This window comes from Mercenaria mercenaria, chromosome 15 (assembly GCF_021730395.1).
Source record: "Mercenaria mercenaria strain notata chromosome 15, MADL_Memer_1, whole genome shotgun sequence".
In the NCBI taxonomy this organism is placed as follows: Eukaryota; Metazoa; Mollusca; class Bivalvia; order Venerida; family Veneridae; genus Mercenaria; species Mercenaria mercenaria.
In genome coordinates this window covers 72107345-72124214 of record NC_069375.1, presented here as the reverse complement: position 1 = coordinate 72124214, position 16870 = coordinate 72107345, and the positions used below count along the sequence as shown (strand labels likewise).

General features: G+C 33.3%; 1 protein-coding gene across 6 annotated transcripts in view; it reads left to right on the top strand.

The window, feature by feature from the left end:
* The first annotated feature begins 14796 nt into the window (after positions 1–14796).
* Positions 14797–16870, top strand: part of LOC123558577 (flotillin-1-like) — a 70558-nt gene continuing 68484 nt past the window's right edge. For all 6 annotated transcript variants that reach the window (XM_045350481.2, XM_045350453.2, XM_045350458.2 and 3 more), the window contains exon 1: positions 14797–14950. In XM_045350481.2, coding sequence (XP_045206416.1) covers positions 14905–14950 — 46 coding nt within the window. In that variant the 5' untranslated portion in view covers positions 14797–14904. The remainder of the gene's footprint in view (positions 14951–16870) is intronic.

Below are 16870 nucleotides of genomic sequence, written 5' to 3'. Positions count from 1 at the left end.
TCCAAACATTTAGGTTTTATATAAAATTATGTCAGTATAGTCAGTATACAATGCACGATTGTAAATCATGCATGAGAGGAAATAAAAATGATTATTACATACCTAAAATTATTTTCCATTGGGTTTCAATGGACCGCGATCGTGCAATATTTTTCCATATCATGACGTTGAACGCTTTCATATCGGACTAGTCACAATCCGTGACTCTAGTTACCTCCCCTGACGGTGCGTCCATTGCGGATCTCGTTTCTTTAGATTTTTTTGTTGCTATTGTGTGTTTGTTTAATTTGTAATTTATGCAACATTTTGTTTACTTTTACACTTTGATTAATCTGACCTATTAGATACTAGCATGTAGTAATTTATCACACTGAAATGAAATGAAAGTTATAATTACGTCATGAGTTGGACTAATATAGGACGTGGAATGGTTTCTTAACGTTGTAATGGAAAGAATCGCGTGATGTCCATGGCGTCCACGCGCACGTTGCGACAACAAGTTGACGTCATTTTCGCGGAAAATATTAATGCGCGTCAGTTTGATTTGTTAATTGCGTTTTCGGAGAATTTTTTTCCGTATTTTTTCCTGTCTTTCGTGACAGAACGATAATTTAAATATAAATTAATCATTTGATAGTGGATATGTAATAAAAAGGTTATCAACTTTGTATGTGGATATATGCACTCGTTCTTTCGCAGACAATATTGCGCTCCTAAAGTCGCGCAATATTACCGCTGTGCAGAACTCGTGCATATATCCACATACAAAGTTAATAACCTATAATGATCGTATCTAAGTGATAATGACACTCTGTATGACTCTGTATAATGCCAAACTCTCAGACAGCACAATATGATTTTAATATACTATTTTATAAGTAAAGCATCTGCGGATCCAGGAATTTTGGTTAGAGGGACACCAACATTAAAGAGGGGGTCACCCAATTTAAGGGGGGGGGGGGGGGGGGGGGGGGGGGGGGGGGGTAGGGTAGAGTCACACCGAGTTTCAAGACCGACTTTCTTTGTAAAATGTAAGAAACAAAGGGGGAATTAACCCACAATGTCCCTCTGCCAGGCTCTGGTTCCGTGCATTTAAAGAATGGAGTTATCCAATACGGCTAACAGGATACTTCTCGCATCATGATATCATAGATCTGAAATTGTCCGATACTTCAGAAGAATTTCCGTCTTACTAGTACCATTTTATGTTTATGATTAAAACGCAATTGTCGTATTAAGTGTCCGACAGAAACAGATTGATTTTATTTGGATGTGAAAATAAAATGTTCCACCAAATGATAATCGCGCGTAATTATTTATTTTTCAAGTAAAATGACTGTCATGCCATGTGCCTCCATCCAGATTTCAGTCTTTGATGCCGAGTATGTGGACAGAGTAGATGTAAAAAGAATGAAGTTTCGACTTTCGTGATATCACACCTTCGGACGTTCAAAACTTCACTTTATACGACAAAAAGGCCTATCTGGTATAATCGATACCGCCTGGGGACACAAATATGCCGTAGAAGTTAAAGTTTGAACAAAATCTCAAAGTTTCTCAAAATCAGTTGATAACTTCATACTTCCAGGTTCAATTCAATGTATTTAGTTAAAATCATTAGCCATACAAAACTTCATTATTCTTATACCTATTGATAGTGTTTCGCATCAAATTTAGTCTAATTATATATATGGATAATCAAATGACTTAATAAGCAGAAATCCTGAAACTAAGCTTTTTATTTCGCATAGTAATAAAGAGAAGTCTTAGGCTTACGTGATATTACATGGAAAACTTTAGTAGCAACGTGTGATATAAATAAAATACACGCATATCGGTGACGTTTTACCCAAAATATATATGAGAGACGTTGAAGGGGAAGGCGAAGTTTGAAATCTCAAACTGTCTAATAATGACATTGTGTTTGCAAATATGTATTGTTTTTCTTAATTATAACTTAGATATATATTTATTGTATGTTTATAATAAAAAATAATATTGTGTTTTATATATGTCTAATTTTACGTTGACTTGTACTCTAGGTATGATTAAGCCGAAGAGCTATATTTTTCTTTAATTAGGCCTAAAATTCTTTGTTGCTAGTAATGATGCTCAAAAAAGGGTAGGTAGGTCGAATTATTTTTCTTAAATTTATTAATGGAGACTTTTCGGATTTTTTTTGTGTCAAAATATTAATGAAGATAAGGGAGTTATGCCTTGAGAGCAACAGTAAGTTGATTCCTAGCATCACTGACCATGTTTAAATCATAGAAAGTGCAGTTCTGCAAATTAAAAAAAAATGTTAAAAAAATATCTCCTAGGCCATAAAAACATTTAGTGTCAGGCCAAAATTTATGGTTGGTTGGGATAATGGAAACAAACATTTTTCACGCCTTACTGTACCGGATATGGTCTGTAGTTTTGAATATAAAATGTTCTGTTGTTTATTTCTGTATTCTATGTATTCGAAAAGTAATTGTTTATTGTTTAGATATGATTTGACACTATCCAAAATTATATTATGTAACTATATATCGTAAGTGGTATGATGTGTTAATAAAAGTCTTTACACATTATGTTTTATAAAACAATGAATTAGTTTACGGCGACTTTAAATCTTTTTGTAATAATAACTACCACGACATTGTGCGTTTTTTTTCTTGGTAGGCCGCTGTAATTATGTAATAACCTTAATCTGCAAAACACTTTTATAGAAACGTATTTTCAACTTCGTTGTGATATCGTTTACCTTTAGGATGGGTTCTGCTTTCCAAAGATTGTAAACATGATAGGATAAAATAAGCACTTTGCACACTAACAAGTTGTTTGAAAAGTTTCAATATTTGCTTAAAATATCGTTACAACAGTCACAGTCAACCACATATTCTGATTTGCTCGTATTACTCAATTTTAAAATGCATCTCTTTCCTTTTTACAAGTATCGCGATTACTATATTAGATAGGTCCGTTTGCGTTTAAAAGCCATTTCGGAAGATGGTAAAAAACTGTGAAAATTCGTTGAAACATCATTCACACTGCTACAGCTACTTATTCCGAATTCAATTTAAGCCCAGCCCAAATTATGATTAAGTAGTTCGTAATCAACAAAGAATAGATTATTTTTTTACTTATCCATGGACATGTAACATTTTATGGCTAATTCCGTCAACATTAATCACGTATTGCTAAATTTTTGGAAGTATAAAATTTGGGGCTTTACTGTAAAGCCATTTCCGTCAGAGTCAGCCACGGATTCCGAAACAAATACTAGTCTAAATTAAAGAATGACACCTGAAAACAACAATAACAACAACAGCAAAAACAATAGTGTTCAAACATCCCATAGGTGAACAAAATATTTTTACACAAATGTTAAAGCTTATCTCTGGACATTGTACACTTTTACTTTACTCTCCAGATTTTCCAAATACTAGTATGTCAACCACGGATTCCGAAATAAAGAAAAACAAAACTTTTTTCCAAATTACAGTGTATAACATATGAAAATGCAATTGTTTGCTTACACCCACAGTAAATAGTTAAACAGAATATTTTTAACTGACGAAGTAACTATAAAATATTACTTTGCTATATTCCTACTTCCTTCATCGTCCGCCACGGAATCCGAAATCAAATTTTAGTCCCGGTAATTAAAGACGCATTAAAAAAAAGCAACAATTGTTTGTAAACACGCCGCCGTTAATAGCTCAGCAGAATACATTTACACAAATGTTGAATTTCTGGAAAATGTACAGTAATATAAGAATCTTTCATTGGTTGTAGGTGCAGATGGGAATTTCCGGTCCCGAGGGTAACTGTTTAGGCGGTAACGAGGCTCCTGCCGAGTTACCGCCTAAACAGTTACCCGAGAGCCGGATATTCCCATCTGCACCTATAACCAGTGACAGAATCTTTTTCTTGCATACCGATATCAAAATAATAATAAAAATAAAATCAATCGAATGACATTCTAGAACTATTTCTTATAGCAGCGTAAACAAAGCGCGGGAAAGCGACGTTTCAAAGACAAATAACAATGTTTAGTTCCAGTTTTGTTTGATCAGTTGCAGCGTAACGTTATGAATTTTTGATAACATAACGTGTTTTGAATAGAGAAATATACTATCAGGAACAAAGAGGAACTGTCAAGGTATTGGATTTTTATTCCGTTTTTTTTTTAAATAAAATATAAATAAATATATAAACTTCTACATATATGTAGTTCGAAATATATCATTTAAAGCACGAGAATCATCTTACACTCCGGGGTGTAAGATGGATTTTTCCAGCACCGGTAAAAATACCGGAAATCCCCATCTGGTATGCAAGTAAGCTAGTTCCGTCTGAGTGTCAACCACAAAATCCGGAAACAAACAATAGTCTAAATTAAAGGATAGCGCATAAATAAGTGTGCAAACATCCCATAGGTGAACAAAATATTTTTGCACAAATGTTAAAGCTTATCTCTCAACACTGTACACTTTTACTTTATTGTACAGATTTTGGCAAAATGTCAACCACGGATTCTGAAATAATAAAAAAAGACAGTGTAAAACATTTGAAAATATAGTTGTTTGCTTAAACCCACCGTAAATAGTTAAACAGAATATTTTTACACTGACGATGTAACTTATTCTTGGTTACTTATTTTTTTTTCCTTTGCTGTATTGGTACTTCCGTCATCGTCAGCCACGGAATCCGAAATCAACTTCTAGTCGTAATTAAAGAGTAAAACATGCAAAAACAATTGTTTACAAAAGCGCCACCGTAACTAGGTCTATAGAATACTTTTACACAAATGTTAAAGCTTATTTCTGGAAAGTGAACAATTTGGCTTTAATGTAAAGCTAGATCACTCCGTGTCAACCGCGGATTCCGAAACCAAAGTATAGCCTACATACAATGTGTATTTTAACATATGAAAATACACATTCTGCTAACGCTCAACCGCAATTTGGCAATAAAATACTTCTGACACTCACATATTAATTTTCCCTAGAAAATGTTCAATCTGACTTTACTGTAAAGTACTTTCCGTCAGCATCAACTATGTATTCCTATGTAAATCTAATGTTGTTTTTTTTTTTAAAAAAGAGTAAAATATATGAAAATACAATAGTTTCCTATGACCTCATCGTAAAAAGGTAAACCGAATACTTTGACACTAACATTATAACTTTTATCCGGACAGAGTAAAATTTCACTTTGCTGTACAGCTACTTCCGTCAGCGTCAACCATGAATTCCGAAAACAAACACTAGTCGAAATTAAAGAATGATGCATGAAAAACAAAAAAAAAACAAAAAAACAAAAAACAAAAAAAGCGTGCAAACATCCCATAGGTGAACAAAATAGTTTTACCCTAATGTTAAAGATTATCTCTGGACACTGTACACTTTTACTCTACTATAAAGCATTTGCTGAATATGTCAACCACGGATTCCGAAACTAAAAACTAAAATCAAATTTTAATCAAAATTAAAGACCGATACCTGAAAAAAAATCAATTGTTTGCAAACACGCCACCGTAAATAGGTCAACTGAATTCTTTTACACAAGCTTATTTCTGGAAATTGTACAATATGGCTTTACTAAAGCTAGTTCCATATCAGTGTCAACCACGGATTCCGAAAACAAACCATAGTCCAAATTAAAGAATGAAACATGGAAATAAAACCAATAATGTGTAAACATTCCAAAGGTCAACAAAATATGATCACACTATACGTTCTAACTTATCTCTGGACACTTTACACTTTTACTTTACTGTGAATCATTTTCTGAAAATGTCAACCAATGATTCCGAAATAAAGCTATAGTATAAATTAAAGTGTAAAATATATGAAAAAAAGTGAGAAAAAAACCATCAATAGTGTGTAAAAATCCCAATGGTGTCGTAAACAAAATATTTTTAAACTAATGTCTCTGGACACTATACACTTTTACTTTTGTATAGATACTTCCGTCATCGTCAGCCACGGACTCCGAAATTAGCTTCTAGTCGTAATTAGAGAGTAAAACATGCAAAAAAATATTGTTTGCAAAAGCGCCATCGTAGCTAGGTCTACAGAAAACTTTTACACAAAATTAATGTTAAAGCTTATTTCTGGAAAGTGAACAATTTGGCTTTAATATAAAACTAGATCACTCAGTGTCAACCACGGATTCCGAAACCAAAGTATAGCCTAAATGCGTTGGTATTTAACATATGAAAATACTAGGGATGGGAACGAATACTGAAATCAATATTCGAATATTCGGTTTGCCATATTCGAATATATTCGAATATTCGGTTAGTTTTAATGGAAGCTTTAAATTCTTATTAAGTGATTGGCATATACACAGCGTATTTATTTGTTTTAAGCGTGGATCATCGTAAATAAGGCCAAAAAAGGTTTGTTTCGGGTAACCCGATCCTACATAGCGAAACCCGCCGATCCTAGCGTTTTATTTCACGATTCTGTCAGTATAATCATGAACATATTTAACTAATTCAGTGTTTTAGCTACAAAATGATACAAAAAATCAAAACGATTATAATTTAGACCGTCGCAATTTTATCTAAAAATAGCAGGTCGTCCAATTTAAACACGTGACGCGCTGTTGTATTACCGCCGCCATTTTGAAAAATTTCAATCGGCGTGTAAAAATCGTCGTGTAAAATGCAAGTAAGGCAGACTTAAACCTCATTCAACATGAACTTGAGCATCAATCATACGTTTTTCTTGATTTTATTATTAACTACTTCAAAATTTAATTCGAATACGGCCGATTGCGGATGAAAACCGATTCTGCGGATGGTCTGAAACGTCGTACAAAATATTGTGAAAAGATCGACAATATCTACAAGTTTGGTATTGTTTTCGAAAAAAAATAAATCTACAACTTGTTACATAAAACAGGCGCCAATGAAAATGAACTAAAGATAAAAAGATATCACATTTACGCCTAATACAAATTGTTAATCCGTAGCGATGACCCCAGGTAATTATGCATTGCAATTTTCTTGTTAATTGGACATCTTTTGACATGCATTGACACATTAACGCCTGTTGCAAACTGTTAATAAGTAACGATGGCCCCTGCCAATTACGCATTGCTATTTTCTTGTTAATTGGACATCTTTTGATACGTGATAAATTAACATGACATGGTTTTATTCTGTATGTCTGGTTCAAAATCAATGAAACTTATTTTGAAAAAAAAAAATACAATAATTTACGAATATTCGAATTTGATGTTCATATTCGAATATTCGACCGATTTTCGAATATTCGAATATTCGAACATTCGTTCCCATCCCTAGAAAATACAGATGCTGCTAACGCTCAACCGCAATTTGGCAATAAAACACTTCTGACACTCACGTTATAACTTTTCCCTAGAAAATGTTCAATCTGATTTTACTGTAAAGTATTTTCCGTCCGCATCAACCACGTATTCCTATGCTATTTAAATCTTTTTTTTTTTAAAAAAAGAGTAAAATATATGAAAATAAAGTTGTTTCCTATGACCTCATCGTAAAAAGGTAAACAGAACACTTTGACACTAACATTATAACTTTTATCTGGACAGAGTAAAATTTCACTTTGCTGTACAGCTACTTCCGTCAGCGTCAACCATGAATTCCGAAAACAAACACTAGTCAAAATTAAAGAATGACGCATGAAAAAAAAACAAAAACAAAAAACTTGCAAACATCCCATAGATGAACAAAATAGTTTTACCCTAATCTTAAAGATTATCTCCGGACACAGTTCACTTTTACTTGACTGTAAAGCATTTTCCGAAAATGTCAACCACGGATTCCGAAATGAAAAACTAAAATCAAATTTTAATCAAAATTAAAGACCGATACATGAAAAAATAATGTTTGCAAACACGCCACCGTAAATAGGTCAACAGAATACTTTTACACAAATGTTATAGCTCATTTCTGGAAAATGTACAATATGGTTTTACTAAAGCTAATTCCATCAGTGTCAACCACGGATTCCGAAAACAAACAATAGTCCAAATTAAAGAATGACACATGGAAATAAAACCAATAATGTGTAAACACCACAAAGGTTTACACTATATGTTCTAACTTATCTCTGGACACTTTACACTTTTACTTTACTGTGAAGCATTTTCTGAAAATGTCAACCACGGATTCCGAAATAAATCTATAGTATAAATTAAAGTGTAACATATATGAAAAAAAAGTGAAGAAAAAAAAACATCAGTAGTGTGCAAAAATCCCAATGGTGTCGTGTACAAAATATTTTTAAACTAATGTCTCTGGACACTATACACTTTTACTTTACTGTAAAACAGTTTCCGCAAATGTCAACCACGGATTCCGAAATAAAACGAACTATAGTCCAAATTACAATGTAAAACATTTGAAAATACAGTTGTTTGCTTACATCCTCCGTAAATAGTTAAACAGAATATTTTTACTCTTAACGATGTAACTTATTCTTTGACACTTAATTTTCTTTCCTTTGCTGTATTGATACTTTCGTCATCGTCAGCCACGGAATCCGAAATTAACTTCTAGTCGTAATTAGAGAGTAAAACATGCAAAAAAAAAATGTTTGCAAAAATGCCATCGTAGCTAGGTCTATAGAAAACTTTTACACAAATGTTAAAGCTTATTTTTGGAAAGTGAACAATTTGGCTTTAATGTAAAGCTAGATCACTCAGTGTCAACTACGGATTCCGAAACCAAAGTATAGCCTAAATGCGTTGGTATTTTAACATGTGAAAATACAGATGCTGCTAACGCTCAACCGCAATTAGGCGATAAAAAAACTTCTGCCACTCACGTTATAACTTTTCCCTAGAAAATGTTCAATCTGATTTTACTGTAAAGCATTTTCCGTCAGTACAACCACGTATTCCTATGTAAATATATTTTTTTAAGAGAGAGAGAGAGAGAGAGAGAGAGAGAGAGAGAGAGAGAGAGAGAGAGAGAGTACAATATATGAAAATACAGTTGTTTCCTATGACCTCATCGTAAAAAGGTAAACAGAATACTTTGAAACTAACATTATAGATCTAACTTTTATCCGTACAGAGTAAAATTTCACTTTGCTGTACAGCTACTTCCGTCAGCGTCAACCATGAATTCCGAAAACAAACACTAGTCAAAATTAAAGAATGACACATGAAGAAAAGGCTTGCAAACATCCCATAGATGAACAAAATAGTTTTACCCTAATCTTAAAGATTATCTCTGGACACAGTGCACTTTTACTGACTGTAAAGCATTTTCTGAAAATGTCAACCACGGATACCGAAATTAAAAACTAAAATCAAATTTTAATCAAAATTAAAGACCGATACATGAAAAAAATGAAATTGTTTGCAAACACGACAACGTAAATAGGTCAACAGAATACTTTTACATAAATGTTAAAGCGGCTTATTTCTGGAAATTGTACAATATGGCTTTACTAAAGCTAGTTCTACCAGTGTCAACCACGGATTCCGTAAACAAACAATATAGTCCAAATTAAAGAATGACACATGGAAATAAAACCAATAATGTGTAAACACCACAAAGGTGAACAAAATATGTTTACACTATATGTTCTGACTTATCTATGGATACTTACACTTTTACTTTACTGTGAAGCATTTTCTGAAAATGTCTACCACGGATTCCGAAATAAAGCTATAGAACAAATTAAAGTACTAGTGTAAAACATATGAAAAACGTGAAAAAAAACAACAACAACAACATCAATAGGGTGCAAAAATCCCAAAGGTGTCAAAATATGTTTAAACTAATGTTAAAGCTTATCTCTGGACAATGTACACTTTTACTTTACTGTAAAATCCGCAAATGTCAACCACGGATTCCGAAATAACAAAAAATAACTATAGTTCAAATTACAGTGTAAAACATTTGAAAATACAATTGTTTCCTTACACTCACCGTAAATTAGTTCAACAGAATATTTTTACACTGACCATATAACTTTTACTTGGACACTTAAAACCTTTACTTTGCTATAAAGCTACTTCCGTCATCGTCAACCACGAAATCTGAAATAAAACTATGTCCAAATTAAAGGCTGATACATGAAAAAAAAGAACATTTTTTCCTGAAACCCCGCCGTAAATAGGCCGACAGAATACTTTACACTAATGTTACAACTTATACCTGGATAGTGCAAAATTTTATATTAGGCCTACTTAAGAGTTACTTCGAATTCCATTAGAGTCAGCAACGGATTCTGGAATTAAATCATTGTCCAAATTACAGGGCAAAATTATGATATTACGGTTTTTGCGTAACCGTCCTCTTTCCTACACCCAGCCGTAAATAGACCATTATGATACTTTTACTCACGTAATGAATTCTCCCCGGTGTGACAGTGTAACATTTTCAACATTCGTCAACGACGGATTCAAAAATCAAACTATATTCCTAATTAAAAGGTAAAACATAGACAATACAATTGTTTCCTATATGGTGGTTGATTTGCCATTTCGATATTTCATTCTGTCACACCGACAGAACGACAAACTTCGTTATGGCCGCCCCGCCGAACGTCGCCGAGTCGAATGTTGCCTTGTTATGTTTTAAAAGGCATAACCCCTTTTCAACATAAAAATAATTTCCAAAAAGTCTCACTTAATGCAAAATTTAAAAAAAACAAAACAAAACAAAAAAAAAAAACATTTTTTTTCCAATCTACTTACCCTAATATTTTAGAGCATGATACCGGAAACAAAGATTATTTTTTTAGGCTTAATGTGGTTATTGTTTTAATAGGAAAACAATAGTACAATAGGCAATATCCCCACTCGTTTAGATTGCCAGTCACAAATATCAAAGAGCTATAACAATAAATGTGTTTTATAGTTCTTTGCAAATATAAAAGTTAAAACAATCTGAACGTCAAATTATTTTGACTACTGCAGTAGGCCTAAGTCATTAAATAAATTAGTTCAAAAGTGTTTACGAACATATCTTTTAGGGAAAAACGCATTTGAAGTAAAATATTTAAAAAATCAAAAAATGTAAACACAATTACTCAATATTTTGAGACTTCTGATTGCTGTAACCGCCACGTTGGTGAGATATCGTACTTCTCTACTTCTACGGGCTGCCTACTTCTACTTCCGATTCATTCTAGGGGCGGAGCTAAAGATGTAGGCGGGATCGGAATCTGTGGTTTGCGAGTTAATACGATTTGGTGGTTGACAAAAAGATTTTACGGAAATTTGGAAAGGAAAATTTGTATAGGAGAACAAATTAGCGAAAATAAGTCATTCCACGTGATGACAGTCACTATCAACGGTCTAAATCAAAAGGGAATAATGAAAACTTACTTCAGGTATAACTAATCTCGAGGCCTGACGGTTCGTAGCGAGGTGGTTAAGCCTTAAGTTTGCTGTACTGGCACTTAGAACCGCAAATTTAGCTTTGAGTGGCATGAAGAATTCAATGCCCAGAGCATTTTAGTTTTAAAATTCAATAGTAATTTAAAGACACTTCTGCGAGAAGGTATTTCTAAACCCGTTTTTTATGGGGATGTGGTTTACAAACTTCGTAAGATCTTGGGTCACGGTAATTTTCCAAATGTATTTGGAAAGATTATCAAACGTTTTATTAAAAGAGGTTACGACCCAACTGTTTGAGACATACCGCATGTTTAGTGTTCAACCCGTTTACAGTTGGACACTACGCTTCCCTCTTTGATTGCGTCTGAGGGAAGAGGGGGAGGACTCTATGATAAGCAGTTTTTAAATCCTACCAGGACTGAACTGTTTTGATATTTGTCTTCTGGCCTGTTTCGTCGGGCCCTTAAGGGTGTTTCTCTTGTTGCTCTGTCTTCTGAAAAGACATTGAGTACATACGTTTTTGGTTCTTAAGGTTTGTTTTTTATATATTTATACACGAGCATTTTTGTGTTTTACATGTCATGCCTTTTTGTTTCCATTACGTGTGTAAGAGATTCACCTGGAGGGGATTACTTTTATTTACACTGTCCCATGTCTTTGGAACATGGTGGGGGTAAGAGTGAGGTTAGGTGCACCATAAACCGGTTTAAGCTCCCCAGTGGCGTTTTTGCCACTGACCGTTCCAAGGCGGTGCCCCACTGTGTTCCTTTGTTTGTTCGTTTCGTCTTATGTGTTGGCTTTGTGTGCGTGTTTGTTGTTCGTTTTGTCCTTATGTGTTGGCTTTGGGTGTGTGTGTGTGTGTGTGTGTGTATGTGTGTGTGGTGCACGCGTCTGCGTGCTGGGGGTTTCGTTTTGAGGAGGCTGCGTTTTTGGTACGTGGCATTCCCTGTTTGAAATTTTTCTTTGTTTTTTTTTTGAACCAACATCACTAAGAGGAAAGTGATTTCAAGTTGAATTAAAATTCAAGTCAAGTCAGCAACCCACTGGCACTATTTTCATAAATATGTGCATTATTTTTCAATTTATAAAGAAGGAAGTGGCTATTCTTACGGTCCCGTAGGAATAGCCTCGCAGGCTATTCTTACGGCTCTCCCGTAAGAATAGTGAAAAGCCCGCAGGTGTCTATTCCTACGGCTTTCCCGTATGAATTATGAAAAGTCTGCAGGTGGTCATTGATTTCCCCTATTATAACACAGTTTTGTTACATTTATTGCTTCCATTTGGGGTAGGGATAGAGTGCGAAATGGACTCCATTTCGCGAGTTGGACTTTACGTCTACGAAATGGACTTTTATTTTATTAATTGTGACTTTAGTTTCAATGTTATCTGTATTTTCGTAAATAAATATCATTGATGAGAGGTAAAACTAAATGTTGGTCACTTTTGATAATGTATTTTTCTGAATTATAACCAAAATATTACAATTTATTAATACCACGTCCTCTGAAATGGACTTTTGCGTGCCAAACTTCTACGAAATGGACTTTTATTTTCTTAATTGTGAATTTAATTTAAATTTTATCAGTATTTTCATAAAAACATATGATAGATCAGAGGAAAAACTAAAATGCTGGTCACTTTTGATAATATATATATATATATTTTTTTTTAATTTATAACAAAAATATTACAATTTATTAAGAGGGCGTCCTCAGAAATAAACAATTTCGTGCCAAACTCTGCTAAATGGACTTTTATTTTATTAATTGTGACTTTAATTTCAATGTTATCAGTATTTTCATAAATAGATATGATAGATCGGAAGTAATATTAAATGCTAGTTACTTTTAATAACATATTTTTTGATTTTATAACCAAAACAATACCAGTTATTAAGACCGCATCCTCTGAAATGAGCATCTGCGTGCCAAACTTCTACGAAATGGACGTTTATTTTCTTAATTGTTACTTTAATTTCGATGATATTTGTATTTTCATAAATACATATGATAGATTAAAGGTAATACTAAATGCTGGTCACTTTTGATAATATATTTTTCTAGTTTATAACCAAAATATTACAATTTATTAAGACCGCGTCCTCTGAAATGGACGTTTTCGTGCCAAACTTCTACGAAATGGACTTTTATTTTCTTAATTGTGACTTTAATTTCGATGATATTTGTATTTTAATAAATAGATATGATAGATCAGAGGTAATACTAAATGCTGGTCACTTTTGATAATATAGTTTTCTAGTTTATAACCAAAATATTACAATTTATTAAGACCGCATCCCTTGAAATGGACATCTGCATGCCAAACTTCTACGAAATGGACTTTAATTTTCTTAATTGTGACTTTAATTTCGATGATATTTGTATTTTAATAAAAAGATATGATAGATCAGAGGTAATACTAAATGCTGATCACTTTTGATAATATAGTTTTCTAGTTTATAACCAAAATATTACAATTTATTAAGACCGCATCCTGTGAAATGGACATCTGCACGCCAAACTTCTACGAAATGGACTTTTATGTTCTTAATTGTGGCTTTAATTTCGATGATATTTTTAGTTTAATCAATAGATATGATGGGTCAGCGGTAATACTAAATTCTGGTCACTTTTGATAATACATTTTTCTAGTTTATAACCAAAATATTACAATTTATTAACACCGCGTCCTCTGAAATGAACGTTTTCGTGCCAAACTTTTACGAAATGAACTTTTATTTTCTTAATTGTGACTTTAATTTCGATGATATTTATATTTTCATAAATAATTATGATATATAAGAGGTAAACAGGTAAAAAGGTATACCAGTCCTTGAAATTTATTTACACTATTGTGTTTGTTCTTAAATTTCAATAATTACTTGCTATAAAAGCGGTCATGTTTCGGTTATAAATAAGATAAATATATCATTTAAAATGACCAACATGAAGGTTTATCTATTACTTAATATATATTTTCAAGAAATTTCTTATATCTTTGAAATTAATACTGCAATTAAAAAATAAAAGTCCATTTTGTATAAGTTTTTGCACGAAAATGTCCCTACCGCGTTTCAGTATGTATCAATTTGCATTCTATTGAAATCAGCATGTTCCTATCGCATGCTAGGTAAAAATGGCGGCGTAAGAATTAATGTCTCGAAAAGAGGAAGAAAGAAGCGAAAAGTAGTAAATTCAGGGTATTTAACGAACTGTAGTTTTTTTTATATAAAAGTTAACATCCCCTTTTCTTTTTGTTCTAGTAGCGATCTAGTTCTTTATGGGAATATAAGTCTCTGAAAATCAGATATGCTAGAAAATGTCGAAAAACTGTTATGAAGTAAGTGGATTTTATATGAAATAAAGAACAGCTGGATTTAGTGGTGTTCAGCCTAAAATACTGTCTCGGATTGTACGGATATGTGACGAAACGTACCAGAATATATCACTAATCATAAATTATTTTCAACCAATCGGAATGAGAGAAATTATGCAGCCCGTGACACGGAAGTGAGGCCATTTCGCAAGAAATTTGTTGTTATTTCGAAAGAAAACAGCGAAAATGGGCTTCGAAACGTGCGGTCCCAATGAAGTGATGGTAGTTTCTGGTATATATTTTATAATTTTGTCATATGCAATGTATTTCTGTAGACACCTAGCTGTAAAATCGAAATGAATTATTGTAAATTTTCTTCCATGGACCTTCATAAATTTTTGGTGTCAAAATTATTAGGCCAATATTTGTGCAAAGGGCTCTTAACATTTAGAGACTATAACGCCCTCTATGCACAACCCAGGTATTATTCAAAACAATGCATACATTTTTCCTTCTATGTGTACTAATATGAAATTAGGCGCTGCCTACCTGACTGGAAAGGCAGTGCTAGGGGTCCGGTAACCTCACCTCTAGACCAGGAGTCCGGTAATCAGTATGAATACCAAGAATTGTATTTACAAACAGCAGACTATATTTTAAAAACGGAAGATTATTTCAAAGGTTTGTTCTCATATATTTCTGTAACATTTCAGATCCCCTGTACTGGCATCCCCACGGACAGACCCACACAAATCCCGTCGGTGAAAAGCTAGCTCATCACCGAAGGTGATTTATTGTGCCTATATACTGTCATTTTACTCCAATGACAATTGACAGGTTTACAAATTTGCATATTAATGGAATTACTTTCCTCTATGCATTCAGTAATCGTTACATTACTTCCCCTCCGAGAAATCTCGTCCCGAGATTTGGCCTAGGAAATACATGGGTAAGGCAACTCCAGTCCGGCAGTTGACTTCATCCCACTGCTGCCATCATTTGTAACATTTTAGTGCCACGTACTGGCATCTGCACGGACAGACACGCACAAATCCCGTCGGTGAAAAGCTAGCTCATCACCAAAGGTGATTTATTGTGCCTATATAATGTCATTTTACTCCAATGACAATTGACAGGTTTACAAATTTGCATATTAATGGACTTACTTCCCTTTATGCATTCAGTAATCGTTACATTTCTAATCTTGTTTTAAATACATGGTAAGTCGCAGGAAACAGAAGTATTTATAATGACATTGGCTAGGTACAGTACGTACAAGATGAAAAGTCAATTTTTCGCGCGACCTCGGTGACAAAAAAACGATTGACTGTGTCCTTTTGCGGTGTCCCGAACACGCTAGCACATCGAAACAGACACCGAGTGCGTCGCGGTGTACAATTGCGGTGATTCTCCGTGTTCAGATCGTCTCAATTAATCCCATTTTTGATTGTAGAAAGATAATTTTTGCTCCTATATTTTGTTTTAACAATATTGTTTTCTGTTTTCAGGTGAACACTAAGCTTATAAGATGTGTAATTATAAACTGTTTTGTTTCCTTTGTTTATGTTCATAGTTGTATGTAAAAAATGTTAAAACGTCCATTAACAATTACTACTAACATTAGGCCTAAAAAAAAAAATTGTTTGTTTCCAGTGACATGGCCAAAAAAAATAGGGTAAGTAGGTAGGCATTTTTTTTTTTTTTTTTTTTTTTTTTAACCTAACACTATGGTAGTTTCAAACAGGGAGATTATAAACCTTATAAACATGCATCCTATTGTTATGTTTGATTTACACCCGAATGTACAATGACTTTGATGATGTTTTAGCAATATAAAATGCCATTTGATTGTGTATTTAAATATTATGAAATAAATATTTGCTTTACATGTTTGCGTTTTGTTGTTGTTGTTTTTTCATTTCCAGATTTAAAAGCCCATCCGATTAGCTCAAGGTAGAGCAGTCGATCTACGGATCAGGTGGTCATAGGATCGTTGTGTCCTATATCATTCATTCTCCGCCGCTAATTCATGTGGAGATGTTGGCAATTACTTGCGGAGAACATGGTTTATATTTAATTAAACGTGAAACTTGAATGAAATCTTGCTGTAGATTCTCTCTTTAAATAATATAATTTTAATATTGAATATTATTCAACAACCAACATTTATATTTCAAACTAAAACCTAGTAAAAGCACACTGGCCAGGAATA